This window comes from Centroberyx gerrardi, chromosome 13, assembly GCF_048128805.1.
Source record: "Centroberyx gerrardi isolate f3 chromosome 13, fCenGer3.hap1.cur.20231027, whole genome shotgun sequence".
Taxonomy (NCBI): Eukaryota; Metazoa; Chordata; class Actinopteri; order Beryciformes; family Berycidae; genus Centroberyx; species Centroberyx gerrardi.
This window is the reverse complement of record NC_136009.1, coordinates 4,817,153-4,836,627: the sequence shown is the minus strand read 5'-3', so window position 1 is coordinate 4,836,627 and position 19,475 is coordinate 4,817,153. Positions and strand designations below refer to the sequence as shown.

Below are 19,475 nucleotides of genomic sequence, written 5' to 3'. Positions count from 1 at the left end.
TCCTTTTAGTTCCTTTTTTTAAACTGTACTTCTACTCTTTACTCAAGTATATTTTTGAGCCAGTAATCTACTTTTTACTTCACTACATTTGCCATTTATACATTCGTTACAACTAGTCTGCTCTAAATGCGGGGATTGAGTGTAGGGGGGGAGAGCGCGCGAGGAGCACCTCTACTGCAGATGCCAAGCTGCCAGCTGCCTGGAAGAAAAATAAGCACCACCTGTCTTTTGACCACGATGCGATGATGACGGAGCAAAACCCAGAACAAGAGGCAGCTTCCAACAAATGGGTATCCCCAAATGAAAAATGTGAATGGAGAGAAGTTTTCATTCTCTAGTTGATTGACTGAGGTCTTGGTACAGGGAGTAACACTACAGAACAGAAAATCTGAGTTTTAATTAATTGTATTGTATTCGGTATCTACTGTATTTTGGGGCTGTAATAGGTTTGGTTACTTTGATAATGTCTGTAAATACTAGAGTTAAACAGACTTATATTCTGTTTTATAAAGGGCTAAGAAAGTTTTATCAACAAGTGCTGTTTTTTCATTATTTTGCACTGGCCCGCACACCCTAAAAAATATTAAAATGGAAAGTAACTTGTACTTTGAGTAATTTATTAACCAGGTACTTTTTTACTTTTACTTGAGTAGGTTTCTCAAATGGTAATTTTCACTTTTACTTGAGTCATTTTTTATGGGAGTAATTGTACTTTTACTTGAGTATAGATTTTCAGTAGTCTACCCACCACTGGCTAAAAGCACCTACTTGGAAGTGTTCACGCTAGTGAACTCGATTGAAGCTGTCAAGAGACGCCATGATTGAAGTTTCTGTAGACTTTGGCTGCTCTTGATCTGCTTTTTCACACTTAACTCACTTGTGCTTAGTGAGCGATACATTTGATTACACATGATTACACTTCTGTGTTCATCTGTACAGCGATACACATGATTTTCAACAAACCAAGTATTACAATGTCAACCACAAACAGCAAATACTAGTGTCCTGTCATAGTATTAGAAGAATTGTGGTCACAAAACAAAATTGAAAACGGAGGAAAATGTCCTACACTTGACTTCGGGCATTTCCTTCTTGGCAAAATTCAGTTAGTCGGAGAAATCAAGGTCCACCGCCAAAGCCTCAGTTTCCAGGTAGTGTTTACCACCGAAAAGCCGAAGCCAACAGTATTTTCAAGTAGTAAGTGCGCATCTACTGTCTTTCCCAAATGACTTGAATGCAGCACAATACATGAGTTGCTAAAATTTGATGTTTAGGTGGCAAAGAGTATGGGAAGCCTGTCAAGAATTCATGGGGAAAGTTATGTATTTTATTGTTACTTTTAGGCAGTCTATACAAGTAATTACTGTTGTATGTCTCTATTTTCACTCTTTGTTTAACATTTAGTTAGCCACCAAATATGTGGTGTAAGTATGCAGTTTCTATCATGTATTATTAGGAGTTACTTCATATCGATAAAGTTGAAAAGAAGAGATTCACATCCCTATTGAACACACAGAAAGCATATGAAATCATATTTTCCCCATTTAGACAGCTATAAGAATATCAGATCTCTTACCATAATGTTTTTTTTTCAGCATGTACAATATTAAAGACAGACACAGAAAGAGAGCAGTTTGGTATGGACGACATTTATTGGAGAGCTGCTGAGTATTTCAGTACAGACTTTCTCAGACCATGGGGTTTATACCTAATTGCATCTGAATACAATGAGCTTTGTATGTGTGTGTGTTGGTTGATAAGTTTACTATTGTATGAACTTCTATGTTAATCTGTATGTCTACACTTTCTTTTTTCTGTTTCCTCTTCTCTCACTTTCTCTCTTGCTGTATGTGCGTGTGTGTGACAACTGGAATACTGTATGGTGAGGAATTTTAACTAACCAGCTGCTTCCATCTCCTCCTCTCTCTTATGTTTATCCTACTTCTTTCCTCTCGTTTGCTCCTCTCTACCTCCTCTGCTTTTTTCTCTCCTCCTCTCTGCCTTCTTTCCCTCTCCTGCTCTTTCCCTCTCTCTTCCTCTTTTCTCCCTCTCTGCTTTCATCTGCTCTCCTCCTTTCCCCTCTCCTCTCCTTCCTCCTCCTCCTACTCCACCCCGCCTCCCTCCTCCTCGTCATCAGGGCATGCTGCGAACTCCTTCTCAGGTAGCAGGCCGAACTCATTGAGGAACGCCTCTACATCCGTCGCGAAGAACTCTTCACTGAAGTGTTTGGTGACAGATAGGAAATTACCCAGTAGCTCACCGGCCTTGTACACCAGCATGGCAGGCAGAACCTGAGGGGATTTAAAGAGGAATTCCACCAAAATTGACTTTAAGGCTTTTGTTATTTGCTGCAAAAAAAATCCTGATCTTTTTTTTTGAAGCAGTGCCCACAGGGTATCATAAGCACATTGTGAATGCATTGTAATTATTATAATCAGAGCATGATATAGTAAACACTGTGCAAAAGATGTAGGGGGTTGAATCCTTTATAGGGAAATTGTACAGTTAATGACATGATATTAAATTGAATGTAGTTTTCTGATCTTTGTCTTTCAAGATTCTGCAAAGCAAATTGCCCCTTGGGGACATTAAAGTTTTTTGAATCTTGAATCTTGAATCTTGATTGTATTTAAAGAAACATTTGTTTATGCTTCTAATGGGCTTATAATCTGCTTGTAATGCATCACAATAGCCTTTTTTCTATACTAAACAACAGATTATTAAAAAAAAATGTAAATGTTGAATATAGTTACTGGAAAATGACCATACATACATCCACCATTTGAGGCAATGTCATTTCTCCACTTTTAGCACCAATGTTGGGTGGTAACGCATCACTCAGCAACGTGTTACAGTAATATTATTACTTTTTTCAACTATTTCTATTAGTAATATTACAGCTACAAACCAAAAAACTTGTTACTTATGTTATCACCCCCTCTAAATATCAGGCTGATTTACTGAGTTATCCAAAAACTATATCCCACCTCCATCGCCATCCCCTGATTTGTAGGGGATAGTCATCATTCTTTCAATTGACCTACACACAATGAGCTAGCTAACCACTTGCCAATTTAAGGGATGTAATGGAAAAGTAATGTAATAAGTATTGTAACAAATTACTGTTGCCAGGGAGCAATGAGTCAAGTAATATTAATGACTCATGAGCCCAACACTGGTGAGCAGGATTTGAATGTCTTGAGGAAAATGTTGTCACCATAATCAAATCAAATTACAAATAAATAATAACAATAAAACATGTGATAACCAACAACACTGAACATGTGTTGAGATTCACAGATGTAGCAAAGCAGGGGAACAAACCAGCTCTTACCCAGCTGTCAATCAAGGAAATTAATCAATTATGACTAATCATATTTGTCATATGATTTATTTTATTACTTAACTTCTCAGAGGTATCTTTTAGCCTTTCATCAGTTATTCATAGTAAGAAATATGTTTAACTGAAACAGGTCCATTTCACTGAGATATCTTTTATCTTTGATCCCTCAAACCACAAGCCCACAAGAAAGAGTTGCGGCATTACCAATACTACTACCACCACTACTACTACCAGTACTTCTGCTGCTACTGCCACTACTAATGTTACTGCTACTATTGCTATTAATGCTACCAACTAGCAATGCTACTACCACTACCAGTGCTTCTACTACTACTACAACAACTACTAACACTACTACTACAGTACTACTAATACTACCACTACTACAACTACTACTACTACTAATGGTATTTCTACTACCCAATTTCCCCACAGGGATCATTAAAGTTTCATCTCTCGTATCTTACCTTATATTCTGATTTAATAATAATGATAAAAATAATAACAACAGATCTAACCTCAGAGGAGAATCGCTCGGCAGCGCCCGTGGCCACAGCATCAATACGGCAGAACTTGACACTGGAATACTCTGTAGCCAGACAGTCCAGACACGAGTTCAGCTCCTCACAGCCTGACAGAGGAAGAGATCATATGTCACTTTTCAAGATGCAATTGTTGAAAGAAGTGTTTTCATAGGAGTGATCACACCAATCACTCAACATTGTGAATGCTTAAGTGTTAGCATAGAGCACTGCAGCGAACCATCTACCAGGGACACATGGATGTTTTTGGTGGCTATGTTCTCATCACTTAATGTGCTAGTTGACCAATGGGACAATCTCCCAAAAATTTTTAAAGGAATAGTTCACCCAGAAATTATAATGTTGTCATTATCTACTTGCCTTCATGTCAGTTAAAACACTGGTGAAGTTCATATGTCAAAATAACACACAGTGAGTTAGTGCTGCTCCATGGGAGCCTTCTCTAAAACAACTGGAGTGAATGGAGACTGTTTCTTTAGAGTTCCAAAAAGGGCAAAAATGACCATAAAATTACTCCAAACAGCATAATCAATAATAATAATAAGTCTTCTGAAGACAAGCAATTGCACTGTGGGTCCAAAATTTACCTCATTATCTCAAGATTTTCCACAGTCATGGAGCTCTGGTCGCCCTACAGCGATCTAATGGATGACTCTTGCTACCTTCATGTGCTCCTTGTCAGCTCGTACCTCTGAGTTTTACAGTCGTAAATACAACTCATCGTGTATTCAGGTACTTTTTTAGTCAGAAATAACAAAATGGACCCTGAAACAAAAGTAGGTCTTTTGGTGACTATTTTATAAACCAAGTGGTCCAGAGCTACTTTGTGCTGCAATGGCAGAATGAAGAGGAGAATATTTGCATCAGTTTTGTAATTGATATTTCAAAAAATGGATTGGCTAATAGTATATGTGACATCTAAAAGTTAAACAAAGAGTGAGAATGTCACATCTTGGCATTTTGGGTACCGTATGTATAATTCGACATTCCCATTTGTATTTACCACTGTATTGGGTCGTTCAAGTGCACTCTACCTGTAATTACAATATTTCAGACGGCAACCGTAGTGATGGTTGGCGTGGTGCAGAACACCTGCAGAAAATCTAGGAGATAATGAGGTAAATATTGGACTTTTGGACCCACTTCAGAACACTTGGATTATGCTGTTTGGAGTAATTTTATGGTCCTTTTGAAACAGTCTTCATTCACTCCAGTTGTTTTGGGGAAGGTTGCTATGGAGCAGCGCTAGCTAACTCACTGTGTGTTATACTGACATCCGAACTTCACAAGTGTTTCAACTGACATGAGGGTGAGCAGATGATGACCAAAATTTTTTTTTTTTTGTGAACTACTCCTTTAATGATTATTGTTGTTACATGTATCTGTGAGCCAGACTGAAACTCAACACATCATAAAAAACCTAACCTTTGACGCCATGCTCGTAGATGTGGACTACCACCAGGGTCATTCGGTGTTCCTTCTCTATCACATCCAGGAACGCTTCTCCGCTGTCAAGCTCGTGGACCACCTCGAACTTGGGACCGAAACTCAGGCGCTCGTGCATATCCTGCATACACTGTTTTCTGTAGCGCTTCAAGCAACGTTCATCCTCCTCTTGGATCAATTCGTACTCCTGAACACTCATCTAGAGGAGAGGGAGAGGTGAGAGTTTAAAAAAAACAGTCTGTGTGTTACTGTGTCTGTGGTTTTGTTGTGTCTATGTTTGAATGTGTGTATTTTTTGTCGATATGGGTGTGTTTGTTAGAGTCTATGTTTCTGTCTATCTAGGTGTATGCTTGTGTGTCCAAGTTTTTCTGTGTCTATGTATGTGTGTGTGCATGAGTGTTTCTGCGTTTGTGTTTTTGTCTGTGATTGTCTGTTTGTGTGTGTTTTTGTGTCTATGTTTCTGTCTGCCTATGTGCCCATGGTCTGTTTTTCTGTGTGCGTCTGTCTGTCTGTTTATGTCTGTGTGTGTCCATCCACCTTTCTGTTGACTCTCTCCTTATCGTCCTCTCGTGGACTGGACATTTGTCTGAGCAGCTCTCTCCTGTTCTGAGGTACACTCTGATCCACACTGTCCAACTTAAATCTTCGCCAGTCATTAATTACACCTTTAGGACCTGCGCGCACAAACATACAAAATATTGAAGTTAATGGAGCGATCTTTTTACAGCTAAAAAAACCAACAACATAAAATGTCCATTTTTGGGATTGGGAGAGACTTAAAACTCAAAAAGGTAGGGAGTTTTTGTTCCAAAACGGATAACGGGCCAGAAAGTGAGTTCTGAAAGCCAGAAATCTCAGCAGCTTGCCAAGTAATCACTGAGTCATTGGCACTGAACAAAAACCCTATCCACTCCTGCAGATATATTATGGTAAATCTGTCAAAAATGTACTAATTGTACCTTTAATGACCCATCTTTTTGAACTATGCCTCTGACCTGTGTGATTGGCAGGTAGATCCTCTTCTCCCTGGACAGGGTCAGACATCGTTCTGGGAGCCTGGAATACACAGAGAACAAAACTGGAGAACTTGACTAGGTCCATTTAGAAGGCTTTCAGGTTACATGACATGCCCTCTGACGGCCATGCTAGAGGCCCATCTCAACAGTATGGAACAGATATGGTTATTTCTGTGCTGTTTTTTTTGTGATAGCGATAACAATAGTAATGGCAAGAGAGCAAGAGTTTCCAGTCAAGAAAAAGTGATTCGCACCACTTACTCAAAACACAACAGTTCCTCTGGCTGCATTGCATTCTGGTCTATTTTCTGCTACTGTTGGTGGAGAAACTGGTCTCTCTGCTTCTTCTACAATGGATTTTCCTTGTATGATTGTTGAACATCTGAATGGTGAGCAACTGACACCAAAACCTGATGTTCACATTTGATGTATCAGATAGTTGAAAAGTTTTCTCCTATTAAACTTCATTGTAACTGTGCTGGAAATATCTGGATATGACATCACGTCATCTACATTTTGCCACTTATCCACAGGAATGAGAAAAATAAGCCACTAAACAAGAAAATGGAACCAGGAATACAAGGTACATCACCAATGGCTGTTTTTTTTTAACAATGTTAAATTCTTTTAGGGTGAATTTTTCCTTTGACACATCTGATTAGCACAACAGTTAATGTTACATGTCTATTACCTATTAAAATTAGTTGCTTAGCTAATTTAGGCTACCTTGCTGGACGATTAGCTAGTTAACAAAGACAAAAAACAACTGTTTGTTCAAATTAAATGAACTGACTCTTCTCAAGCTACCTAAACACTAAAGACAGTTTACCGAAACAAATTTACTTGATCGGACAAATTCACTTTGCTTATATATTATACATTGCTGAATGGACCTACACCAACAACACATTTTTTCAGGTATCTCTTTTTCTAGCCCGGTACATATTTAGCCATCATTTGCACACAGCCACTTCTCCAATGAACCTCCAAGAAGGTGGTAGCTATGATTACTAGGAGAGTTGTGATTTAACTACAAACCCTGTATGGACAGCAGCTTGCTGGTTTAACGTCAACACTGTCAAGCATCCAAACCTGAGTATCTGCGACATTGTGTGTGTGTACATGTGCATGTGTCTATGAGACAGGCTGTCATAGCTACTTACTGTGAACCAGGCTGAAGATGAATTATCAGATTATGCCAGGATTATCAGGAGTCTGACATAGGACTTTCCTAGGACATCTTATTACATGTGTGTGTGTGTGTGTGTGTGTGATAACAATGACATAATTTGCTAGCTAAGCCTGTCACACTCTTTATGTGGCATTTTTGAACCCAAAAGAGCTTTATTCTATAGTAGTGTTATCAGTTGTACACCTGAAAATGTACCCTTATTCCACTGGCGACAGTTACAGGTTCAAGTTTTACTCTGACATTGGGAGAGAGTAACATATTAATTCTTAAAAAGTGTGGTATCTTCCTTTTAGTATTGTTGTGGTCATAAATCTAATTTACCCTCAACAAAAAAAACCTTATAAAACACTCCAGTTCCATTGGCACAACATGAATAACCTAATATAAAATATCATAATGGAAAAACAAAAATGTCACATTCAAATTAATAATCCCTCACTAGTAAATTGTGGTTTGTGAATTGCTTTTTCCCAGGAAGATGGCTGTGGACTGGCAGCTAGCTTACTAGCAAATTTAGCCATTCATTTTCATAACTTAGAGCTTCCTTTGTAAACATTTGAACCCTCTCCTCTTTGGTCAAAGCATCCAAAATGTGGCATGAGCACTTCAAATGGATGTCACTGTCAAAAAGACAACAGGAATTATGATGGTGCAGTTTGGTGGCAGTGTGCACTGGTGCTCTAAGTAACAGGGAACACACCCAAGAGAAAACCACCCCTATTCTCCACCGGATGTGCTGGTAGAGGCCACACTAACTATGCTGCTGATACTGCTGACTGCGTCTGTTGTTTATGACCACAGTGTGAGTCCTAATCAAGTCTACGTCAGCCATTAAACTGATAATGCCCATCAGTCTGAGACAGCTAATTCCTACATACTATCGTTGCTTGAGTAATGGTGGCCATTTCTCGCAGGGCTGGTTTTAATTCAGTTCACAATAAAGCACTTCAGGAAGTGGATTTTGTTTGAGGCTCAAATGTAATGATGAAAAATTTGGCATAAGATGGCCTGAATATTAATCGAGTAAATACTCTACATTAACAAATGATTTTACTTAAGCCCTGATTCCTAGTCCGCCAGTACATAAAGTGAGTTTAGACTGTATGCTTGTTGCCCAGTTGCTCTTGTTGGCCTCATCTACCGCTCCAGGTTTCTTTCCATTGCACTTTATGTCTTCCTTCAAATTAAACCACATGGTATTATAATTAGAAAGTACACAAAACAGCCGCAGATAGGAGCTGTGACATCAAGTGCAAGTAAAGAATATCAGTCAGGGGGACAGGTTGAGGAGAATGAAGGATTGTTAGCAGAAATGATGGCATGCATCCTCCATGTTAAATAAACATTTGAGCAAAATATAGAGAAACACAATACAATTGATTACCATGTCAGAGCAAATAGTCCACTGAGTACTGTCCTTATCAAACATGTTAGTTCATTGCAGAATAAAAAACTGTTGGGACAGTATATCTGCTGACAAATAAAGTTCCTCATATTTACTTCCACTCTTTTGTAAATGTATTTATTGTTCATGGATGTAACATAATATAAAATGTCTGTTAACATGTTAAACAATATATGTAGATAAATATTTAAAGTGTGGATTTGATGCAAATTAAGTCCCATGACCATGACTGCCAACCAGTGATGCATATTACACTTCAGAATACTAGTTGCAACTACACTGCCATGCTATATTGTGTGTTTTGAGCTAATTGACTGTGAGCTGAATTGCAAAAAGTGTTGTAGATTACTGTAAATGAGACATATAGCAATGTTAATTCATGATTGGCTGCTGATTGATCGATTTAATTTCTATGACCACAGGAGTAAAAGTTATCAAGTACATAAAGTTTGGGGTATTTTTCCCAAGTTTTCCTCTCATAAAAGATTAAATAAAAATGTTGTGACTGTTTTCTCAAGTTGCTTGTGGTGTGAACACAAGGAGACATTGCCAATATATCATCAGTATCAGAGGCACTATAAATTCCTTTTCGGGAATCAAGAAAACCCCAGAAAAGCCCATGCATTTTTTTGACACGTTGCAATGCGATATAGATACATATTTGTACAGAATCATTAAACATTTCCAATGGAGGGGAGGGAATGTCATCCAAAAAACGAACAAACAAAAGAGATATTGGAGATATTTTTCTGATGAACACTGATATAGGAGATATTGTAACATCAACATGCTACCTAACTAGAAATGCCAGAAATTCTTACCTTTGGGTCCTTTTTTGGATAAAGTGTCTGTCAGTTTTTCCGGTCAGTTTCTTTCAGCCTATTTGTTTTTTCAGTCTTTGTTTCTTTGTCTGCTTTATCCTTGTTTTTTTCTGTCTGTATTTTGCTGTCAATCTGCCTGTGTGTGCATTGAGCAGTGTGTCCACATATGAAGAAATGAGTGAAGGGAAGGGAACAGGAGTTTGGAAAAGGGAGGGGAGAGAGAAGGAGAATAGGGAATTAGACTTATCTTCATCGTCATCTTTATCATCACCACCACTGTAATATGATGATGTCTAAGAGGATTAGGTGTACTGCTCAGTGTTGACAGACTATGGATGAAGGCAAAGTAGACCCAGGTACTAGTATTTCATTCAGTGTATATACTTCATATACTTTTCGGGGGGAGGGGGGGGGGGGGAGAAGAATGTGCTAAGAAACTGAAATAATAGTACAACTGCCGGGTCTTGCAATTAGGGATCTCATCTATAAAACATTTTTTGTTACTGATCCAATATCAATTTATATCACTTTCATTGTTTAACTGTTCATTAAAAATCACTACCACTAAATACCACAAATTCACATACTAGTGTATTCATTCGTTTTCCACTGCATAGTATGTTGATTTGGTGTAGAAGAATTTCTGAGTATGCTGCCCGATGTCACTGGACAGACTAAAATGCCCCATAATGCACTGCTGTTTTGTTTTTTTAGCCCAAGAGCTACTTTTCTAAGAGTCCTGAATAAAATACACTTTAATCAATACATAGAAATCTAATACAACATACCCATCATCATAAAATCTTAACAAGAGATACACACAATTTAGTCCCAGTTACCAAAATATTTTTTACCTGTTTTTTTTCAATTATTCTTGGGAAAACTTAAGGTAACCTGGTCCAGAAAATCACAGCCTGATAAAAGAATAAGTTTGCCACTAGTATGTTTAGAGGTATGTTTAGGAGTAGGAAGCACCTCATTTTTTTAAAAGTTGTTTATTAAAACTTTTAAACCTATTAATGGCTGGCTTTATTAATTGTATTTGAAATAAATTGTTTGGAACTGCCACCTCGAAATTTGTTAAGACCTTAAATTACGTAAAAAAACTTGAACACCACGTCTCTGCTCCCTCATTTGTCAACTACAATTTAAAGAACCTGTGTTGTGGATCTGTTGTTATTACTGTAAACAGATGTGGCATTTCTTTGGGTGAAACTTCCTAGGTTTGTTGGTTACACTTACCTTGTCACAGAGTTTCTTTATGGCAACATCCATATTGACAGCATTGTTGACGGTCATTGCTACAATCTTGCCAAAATCTATGTGAAATTCCTCCAGAATTTCTGTGATCGCTTCTGCAACTACATCTCCTGTTTGTGTCCGGTAAATGGCTTTGGTTTTAAGGACCTTCTGTTTCACACTGCCTTGGCTTATGTAACGTGCAGTAACGTTGAGGTAGTGGTCCTGATTTAAGCTGGTCCACCCATCAGTTTTAATGGCTAACTTTGGCACATTTTTCAGCTCTGCGATAACATTGGCCTTCTCAACATTATACCAGGCAGGAATCAGAGTGTTACTGAAAGCATTCCTGCAGGGAGCAGTATATTTGGAGTTGGTCATCTCCCTACAGTAAAGAAAGGATTGAATTACTGTAAACTTGTGTGAAGTGATTGGACTAAATGCTTCAATAACTTATAACAGTTATTACAAGTTATAACAGACTAATTATTTGTTACCTAAAGCCCTTCAATTCCACTGTTAATAAGGGGTGCAGGCCTTTGACAAACTGTCACAGCCCTGTGGCACTCGTTCACCGTCTCCTCTGTCATCCTCCCTCTACCTGCTAGCATCAAGGAAGTTTGGGCTTGGCTGGGACTGGTGGTAGAGGAGACAGAGGTGGGCTGGTTCATGGTGGCTGCAACCTCGACCTCACAAAAGTTTCCAGATCTTTACAATAGGCCTGTATTCGTAGCTAAACAATTACTTAAATTTATTAGCCTATTCTTAATAATTAGTTATTAGCCTAACAAACTCCGTATCTACTGCTTTGGTACCAGCAGTGGGTGAAGATGGGACCACGGGAGATGGAGGACTACAAGCTAAACGGTCAAACACTGCGCATTTCTGCAGATTTATTTTTGCCCGACAGATGTTTTAATAAATTGCTCGTCTTTACGCCCCTCTCGTAAAGACAGACACTGAGAAAAATAACGAGAGAGAGTATCTCTCAAGTCTCTCTCTACATCTATGTGTACATCATTTCCTGACTGTACAACAAAATCTCCAATTTCATTGCATACAAGCAGCTATGTCTGGACGTGAAAATAGTAGGCCAGGTTCAGGCTTATACTATCATGCACAAAATTGACATTCAACCTCTACTAGACCATCACCACAGCAATCACAATATATCATCCCATCAGGTGTAGCCCCCCATGTGAGGCAGCTCTGGACTTATTACAAAACCATTGGTTTCACATCTAAAGTTGGTGGGTGAAACCATTTGTTGACGATAAGAACTTAGTGCCTGTAGTACATGATTGCATCCCCAAGCGGTTGCCTTGGTTGTAAGCCCTGTGCTTAGAGGGTAACAGATGTTTTTAATGAGAATTGATTCTCTGGTGTTGTGCAACAAATAGCTTTCATGCGTGAGGCTGTAACTCTGCCAGCACTAAATCTATACCAGGCTTTTCTGTTACGACTGTTCTCTTGTCTGCTGTTCTATTATGTCAGCTTGCCTTTGAGTAATGTCAACTGTAATAGTACTACAATGTAGCAGTAACTCTTCTCTTATCATAGAAATGCACTGTTCATCAAATAGCTCACTCAGGGGCTTGTATGTATTGTATTGTATGTACCAACCGACCTTTCAAATGTTAGAGAGAGAGAGACAGATCAACTCTGAGGGACGTCCTGCTGAGACACTGGATGCTCAATAAACAACAGGTAAGCTCAACAGGTGAGCTTACAAGAGTACCTACATTCAACCGCCACAGGAAAGTGCTTAGAGCATACCAAGAAACCAAACCACACAAAACACAACTCTCCACATAAAGTCTGTGCTCTACTACTGTCTCATCAACTTGCCGCACCATAAACGCATATCACATCGCTGCTAACATAACTTTAGCAGCCTAATCCAGCGGTCATGGCTATATACACGCCACAATATCAATATCAATATCCCATTCCCACCTAGAAGTCAAGTCAAATCTAAGCACTTTCTGCATCACCAGGCAGACGCATAGGCAAAATAAATAAATGGTATGACTCACCATCAGAAGACTTGTCGCGGTTGATCGCGATATTCCACCTGGGAGAAATGTCGCGATCAACCGTGACAAGTCTTCTGATGGTGAGTGATGATTCGGGTTAGATAATAGATGTCTGCTGCCAGCTGAAAACCGTGTGGTTTTGTGTTCATGCACCTATCCTCCTCTCCGTGTGGATAATTAATGTGTGATCCCTGATGTGGCCAAGTACTGAATCACGCTGGCACTCCGGTAAACGTTTGGCCACGGAGATTCAGCTCCCTCCCCCTGTCATGTGAAAATATTAAATTTTTATTTATTTTTTATTTCAATATATTATGATTAGCTTATAATTAAAGATAATTATTGTTACGACATAGACTGAACTGATTTAATTGTATGATTATACAGTACTGTCTCATATATTGTGTGATAATCCTGATCATATGATGCATCATTTTTTTTTGTTAAATAAAATATAATGAAATATTTAGGGGCACAGCTTTGGCAGTGGCCCAGCACACACATTTCCTGTGGTTATTCTATTTAAAGTAATGTTAAACGTAGCATTACTAGGTTGAGCAGATGAGACGAACCATTCCCGTGACGTCACCAGCTAGCTTGTTGGAAGATGGCTGCGCCCTAGTGGCGAAAAAGTTTCTAGCAAATCTAGGTGAATTTCAGGCTTGAATGCAGTGTCCTGTCTTGTCTGAGGTAAAATGCAAATGAATCAGAGTCATATTATCAAATGCTTCATCTCCACTTTAAGCTCACCAAGGAAAACAGAAATCTCAGCTAAGCAAATAGCTTAAGTTGTTTTTCCTTATACTCTGTTGGATTCCCTTTTGACATTGTTGTGTCTAGCTTCTTCTGTTTAATAGTCACATTTGAGTGAAAGTCAATGTTCTCCACTTGAAGGTACTTTCCTTTGGTTGACCACTTGGAAGTAACCAATATGCAGGTTTTCTGTCACAGTTTGGGACTCATGGAGCAAAACAGCTGCCTAGATAGCAAAAAGTACCGCCCCAACATGGCTGGTCCGTGATTGGCAACCTGTCAATCACTCCGAAAACTACCCCGTTTTATAACCGTTATATCCCGCTAATGACGCAATTATTTTGAAAATCGCCATACGGACACATATTAGAAGAAGTATACTGAACAAAAATATAAACGCAACACTTGTTTTTGCTCCCATTTTTCATGAGTTGAAATAAAAGATCTAAGATCTAAGATCTAAGCTCCCTCAAAACTTACGACATCTGTGGCATTAAAAACTGCACATTTTACAGTGGCCTTTTATTGTGACCAGCCCAAGGCACACCTGTGCAATAATCATGCTGTTTAATCAGCATCTTGATATGCCACACCTGTCAGGTGGATGGATTATCTTGGCAAAGGAGAAGTGCTCACTAACATGGATTTAAACAAATTTGTGAACAAAATTTGAGAGAAATAAGCCTTTTGTGTGCATAGAAAAAGTCTTAGATCTTTTATTTCAACTCAAGAAAAATGGGAGCAAAAACAAAAGTGTTGCGTTTCTATTTTTGTTCAGTGTAAAATTAGCTACTGAGACCATAATCTCTTGTTGAAAAAATGTATTGACTTTATATTTTGAGTGAGAAGTTGGGCTGTGGTCCCATTGACTTGAATGGAGTTGGGCGGGATTCTAAGTCTTTTTGGAGCCGCCCCTAGCGGACATTAGTGGAACTGCAGCTTTCAGCCACTTCCTTATTGGCTTCAAAATTCACCCGTGGTTTTGGCCGCTTGGTCTAGATCAGGGGTACCCAAACTGTGGCCCGCAGGCCAAAACAGCCCGCAAAGACGTTTGATTTGACCTGCCAGACGTGGGTCAGAAATGTGAGATAATTTAGAATAGATAAAAACCTGTGTATAAGATAGATAGATAGATAGATAGAGTACTTTATTTATCCCCAAAGGGAAATTACAGTGTTGCAGCAGCAATTCACATAAATGACGAAAAACACACACAATGAGGTAGGTAAAAAGTCAGAACACGGAATTACAAAATATATATATATGTACACAAAAACTACACTACAACTACTATAAACTATACAACTACAACTACTATAGACTATACAACTACTATACTACACTACACTACAACTACTATACTAGATAAAATCTTTAACTGTAAGGCAAGATATTGCTATTAATGTGCAAATTAAATGTAAAAAGTGCATTGTGCATTGCCACACAATGGGAGTCTCCTCTCCCGGCACAGAGGGGAGTCATTGTAGATGGCTATTGCGGTGGGCAGGAATGACCTCCTGTAACGGTCCTTATTGCAGCGGAGCTGAAGGAGCCTCTGACTGAAGACACTCTGTTGTCTGACCAGTAGGTTGTGTAGGGGGTGTGTAGTGTTGTCCATTATGTTGAGCAGCTTGTGCAACATCCTTCTCTCCACAACCAGCTCTAGGGGCTCCAGAGCAGTCCCCAGCACAGAGCCAGCCCTTTTTATCAGTTTGTTCAGTTTCTTAGAGTTGCCGGCTCAGATGCTGCTGCCCCAACAGATGGCTGCAAAGAAAATTGCACTTGCCACAACAGACTGGTAGAAGATATGCAACATCTTGCTGCACACATCGAAGGACCTAAGCTTCCTCAACAAGTAGAGTCTGCTCTGTCCCTTCCTGTAGACAGCCTCAGTGTTACGTTTCCAGTCCAGTCTGTTGTCTAGGTGAACGCCCAGGTATCTGTAGTCCTCCACCACCTCCACCTCTTCTCCCATGATGGAAATAGTTGTAGCGATACCAGGGAGACATTTGCAGAAAGCCCACAACCTTTCTGTTGCCTTCTTGAATCAACACCAAATGGCCTATCACAACAAGTGGCCATAAAGGTGTCGAATGGACACAGTCCATGTCTCAAGGAGTTGAGTCTATGCCAGCCAGAGATGTCTCCACAGGACAGCTCAGGAAATTAACGACAGGATACCAACCCGGCGAAGAGGTTTGAAGCGCCATCACACATTCCACAATTAACGACCTTTATCTTTCAGCCATCAGGAGGAGAAGGACTCAAGAACTCAGGAATAGTAATGAACTATACAATCACACATCCATACTTCTCACACATCTGAATATAGGGAATCACCCTCCTTTCGTCATTTGGAGTACCAGACGGTTCTGGTTAATCAGAAGGGACAGTCACCATGGGGTGAGAACGGGAATACACACAGTGTCAATACGAAGGAACCAATGACTGCTGTTGACACTTTCCAGAGTCTCATCACTACCCCCTCTCTGAATCAGGACAGTCATAAATCTCTTCCCTTTTCACATTCCTTTAAAACCTACTTTCAACTATATTTTCCCAATGTCTTTAATGGATCTATTTTGTAGTTTGAAGTATACTAGATGTGTTAACTACAGGCCCATATATATGTTGAAGATGTTCAATAGCTAAAGTTACACGCATAGACCATGATATGTTAAATGATTGAATTGTTTCAGATATTCATCCAGAGACACTCTCCTATTTCCGTGGTCCTACACTGCCACCTTGTGGTCATTTATAGCAACGACATGTCAGTATAGAATGTCAGTACGTCCAAATGTCTTAAATGATTAAATTGTTTTTATCATATTGATCACGCAGTTAGAGACACGAGTCACATATACGAGTTAACTTGATGAAGACTTTATAGCCACAGATTGTACCAGGAAGGTTTATTTGATGTCCTTATATTGATGTGCTAGCTATATAAGTTTGAATGTAAGTTGACAGGTTTTTATTATTTCGATCAATTGACAACAGTAATTGGTGGAGATGTAAAATACCGACATATTATTTTAAAAGGAATCTTTATTAAGATCACTTAGTAATAGATCACAAAATAAAATAGACTAGAGGAATGATTCCTCTTGCATTCCTTTCCCCCCTCCCTCTCGGTTCGGGGTGAAATCTTCTCAAACAAAGAAATTAATTAGTAAACAGAAAAAGAGCGCGAAGTGTGATTTGCATGGCAAACCACGCCTGAGAATTCAAAGAGCTATAAAATGTTCTTATCTGGGTTTTCAGACAGTTCAACATTCCGCCCTCACCAAGAAACCTGCTGAAGCCAAGACCAACAATTTAGCTACAATTCGACTTTAGCTGAAACTTAGAGTTTGAACCTGGAGTTAGAGACGTCTTCTCCAGATGAACTTAAGAATCTCTTACAAGAAGTTTGAACCTCGCGTCTAATAGTTAAGAAGTTATCAACGCTCGGCCAAGCGAAGATCATTTTCGAAGCTATTTAGGAACGAGATCATTTAGTTTATAACAGTTAGCAGAGCTAGAAACGTCAACTCTTCCAAGACCAGCAGTCAAATGCTGATACAACATCGCCGCAGTGTTCCACATCCAGAGAGGCCTGTTGTCTACAGCTGTGAAAAGCCGGTAGCGCTGCTTGCCTCGACGTGACGATAACCCATCAGAGACCAGCTGTTCCAGCGTCTGCCATTGCCAGGTAACCGGCCGCGCCGAGCCCGTCTGTCCGAGCTCAGCAGGACCAGACAACCCGACCGGCAGGACTTCTCAACTGAACAAAGTAGGCTCTGATTATCCACGTCTTTACTGCTGAGAGTTGATGCAAAAGCTTAGATTCAAATTACTTAAATAGATCAGGAAAAGTTAGGCTTTTATAGTTTAGTCGCCCCGTAGCTTTCCGCCTCGTTTCTCTGGTTGATTGCTCCATACATACCTCCATTTACTGCTGCCAATTCTTATTCCCATATTTCATTATCATTTCCCTTTCATTCTTAATTTGTTTCATTGCATTTCATGTCTATTTTTAGTCTATAGTTTCCGTGCTTCATTCTGGTGATCAATATACGTGCCTTATATTGCTTATCTCATTGAATTTGTTATGCTTGTATAGTTAAATAAATATTCCCATTTATTACAGAGAAGTTGTTATGTGTTTCCTTACTTGCAGAGTAAAGTAATCCCTGTATTGAAAAGATTTCACGATCTTTAGACTGATGACTGATTAGTATAAGTAAAGGTCCTTCATCTAGGAAGGTGCTGCCCCTTACGAGTGTAAATTGATATCTTTATCAAAGTTTCATATTTTCATACCTTTACTAAATTCTAGATTTGATAATTGCGACTCTACACGCTACATAGTGTTCAGCTTAGTCCTGGTCCTCCTAAAATCCACAACCATCTCCCTCGTCTTGGTCACATTTAAGAGGAGGTGGTTGTTCCCACACCATGCCACAAAGCGGTCCACCAGTTCCCTGTACTCAGTCTCCTGTCCACCACTGACACACCCCACAACTGCAGAGTCATCTGAAAATTTCTGCAGATGACAGGACTTCCGAGTTGTATTGGAAGTCTGAGGTATACAGGGTGAAGAGGAAAGGTGAGAGTACAGTCCCCTGTGGTGCTCCTGTGCTGCTAACCACCTGCTCAGACACGCATCCCCTCAGCCACACAGACTGTGGTCCGTCAGGTAGTCAATAATCCAGGAGGTTGTGGAGGCGTCCACCTGCATCTTTTGGAGCTTCTCACGCAGCAGTGTAGGCTGGATCGTGTTAAAGGCACTGGAAAAATCGAAGAACATGATCCTCACAGTGCTGCCTGCTTTGTTCAGGTGAGAGTGGGCTCGCTGAAGCAGGTAGATGATGGCGTCTTCAACTCCAACCTCGGGGCGGTAGGCAAACTGCAGTGGGTCCAGAGAGGTGCTCACCTGAGGTCTGAGATGGGTCAATATCAGTCTCTCCAGGACTTTCATGATGTGTGATGTTAGGGCAACCGGTCTATAGTCATTGAGGGCAGATGGAGGAGACTTCTTAGGTACCAGAACAAGGCAGGATGTCTTCCACAGCACTGGAACCTTCTCCTGGCTCAGGACCTACAGCCTTGTTCAGATGCAGTCTCTCCAGCTGCCTCTTCACCTGACTGCTGGAAACAGACAGGCGGGTAGGGGGGGTAGAGGGGGGCTCAGTGTTTCTTGACATGGGGGGAGGTGTTGATGGGGCTGTGTTGAAGTCCATGGTGGGGGTTGGGGGGTGAGGGGAGGCACAGTGTGAGTCCGTGGTCTTGATCACCGGGGAGGTGTGAGAGGGAAGCAGCTGTGGGGGCAGGGAGGGTGTGGGGTCTATGTGGCTGGGGGCAGGGGAGGACACAGCTGAGGGTCCTGTGAAGAACCTGTTCAACTCATTGGCTCTGTCCCGGCCTCCCTCAGCCTGATCCCCCTTCACCTTGAAGCCCGTAATCTTTTTCATTCCTGACCACACATCCCGCACGTTTTGCTGGAGCTTGCTCTCCAGCTTTTGCCTGTATGCCTCCTTACTCTCCCCCAGCCTCACTTTCAGCTCCCTCTGCACGCTCCTCAGTAATTCCCTGTCCCCATCCCTGAAGGCTCTCTTCTTCTGATTCAGCAGCTCCTTCAGGTCGCTGGTGATCCAGGGCTTATTGTTGGGGAAGCATCGCAAGAGAGAAAGTGTG

The 19,475-nt window shown here is 40.3% G+C and overlaps 1 protein-coding gene across 1 annotated transcript; it reads right to left on the bottom strand.

The window, feature by feature from the left end:
- Positions 1-1,646: 1,646 nt before the first annotated feature.
- pdca (phosducin a) lies at positions 1,647-9,900 on the bottom strand. Its single transcript, XM_071925633.2, has 7 exons — positions 9,766-9,900; positions 6,327-6,387; positions 5,869-6,005; positions 5,311-5,530; positions 3,862-3,974; positions 2,054-2,291; positions 1,647-1,842 (listed from the first exon to the last, which is right to left on the bottom strand). Exons 2-6 carry the CDS (start codon positions 6,373-6,375, stop codon positions 2,103-2,105), a joined length of 708 nt encoding a protein of 235 aa, XP_071781734.1. The 5' UTR covers positions 6,376-6,387; positions 9,766-9,900; the 3' UTR covers positions 1,647-1,842; positions 2,054-2,102.
- Positions 9,901-19,475: the final 9,575 nt, after the last annotated feature.

Excerpts from the sequence above, each read along its gene's own strand:
- pdca (XM_071925633.2), bottom strand. The coding sequence starts at position 6,375 with ATGTCTGACCCTGTCCAGGGAGAAGAGGATCTACCTGCCAATCACACA. Across the intron at positions 5,531-5,868 it reads AGGAGAGAGTCAACAGAAAG|ATGAGTGTTCAGGAGTACGA; the intron begins GTGGATGGACAC and ends CCTCTCCTCTAG. Across the intron at positions 2,292-3,861 it reads CCGAGCGATTCTCCTCTGAG|GTTCTGCCTGCCATGCTGGT; the intron begins GTTAGATCTGTT and ends AAATCCCCTCAG.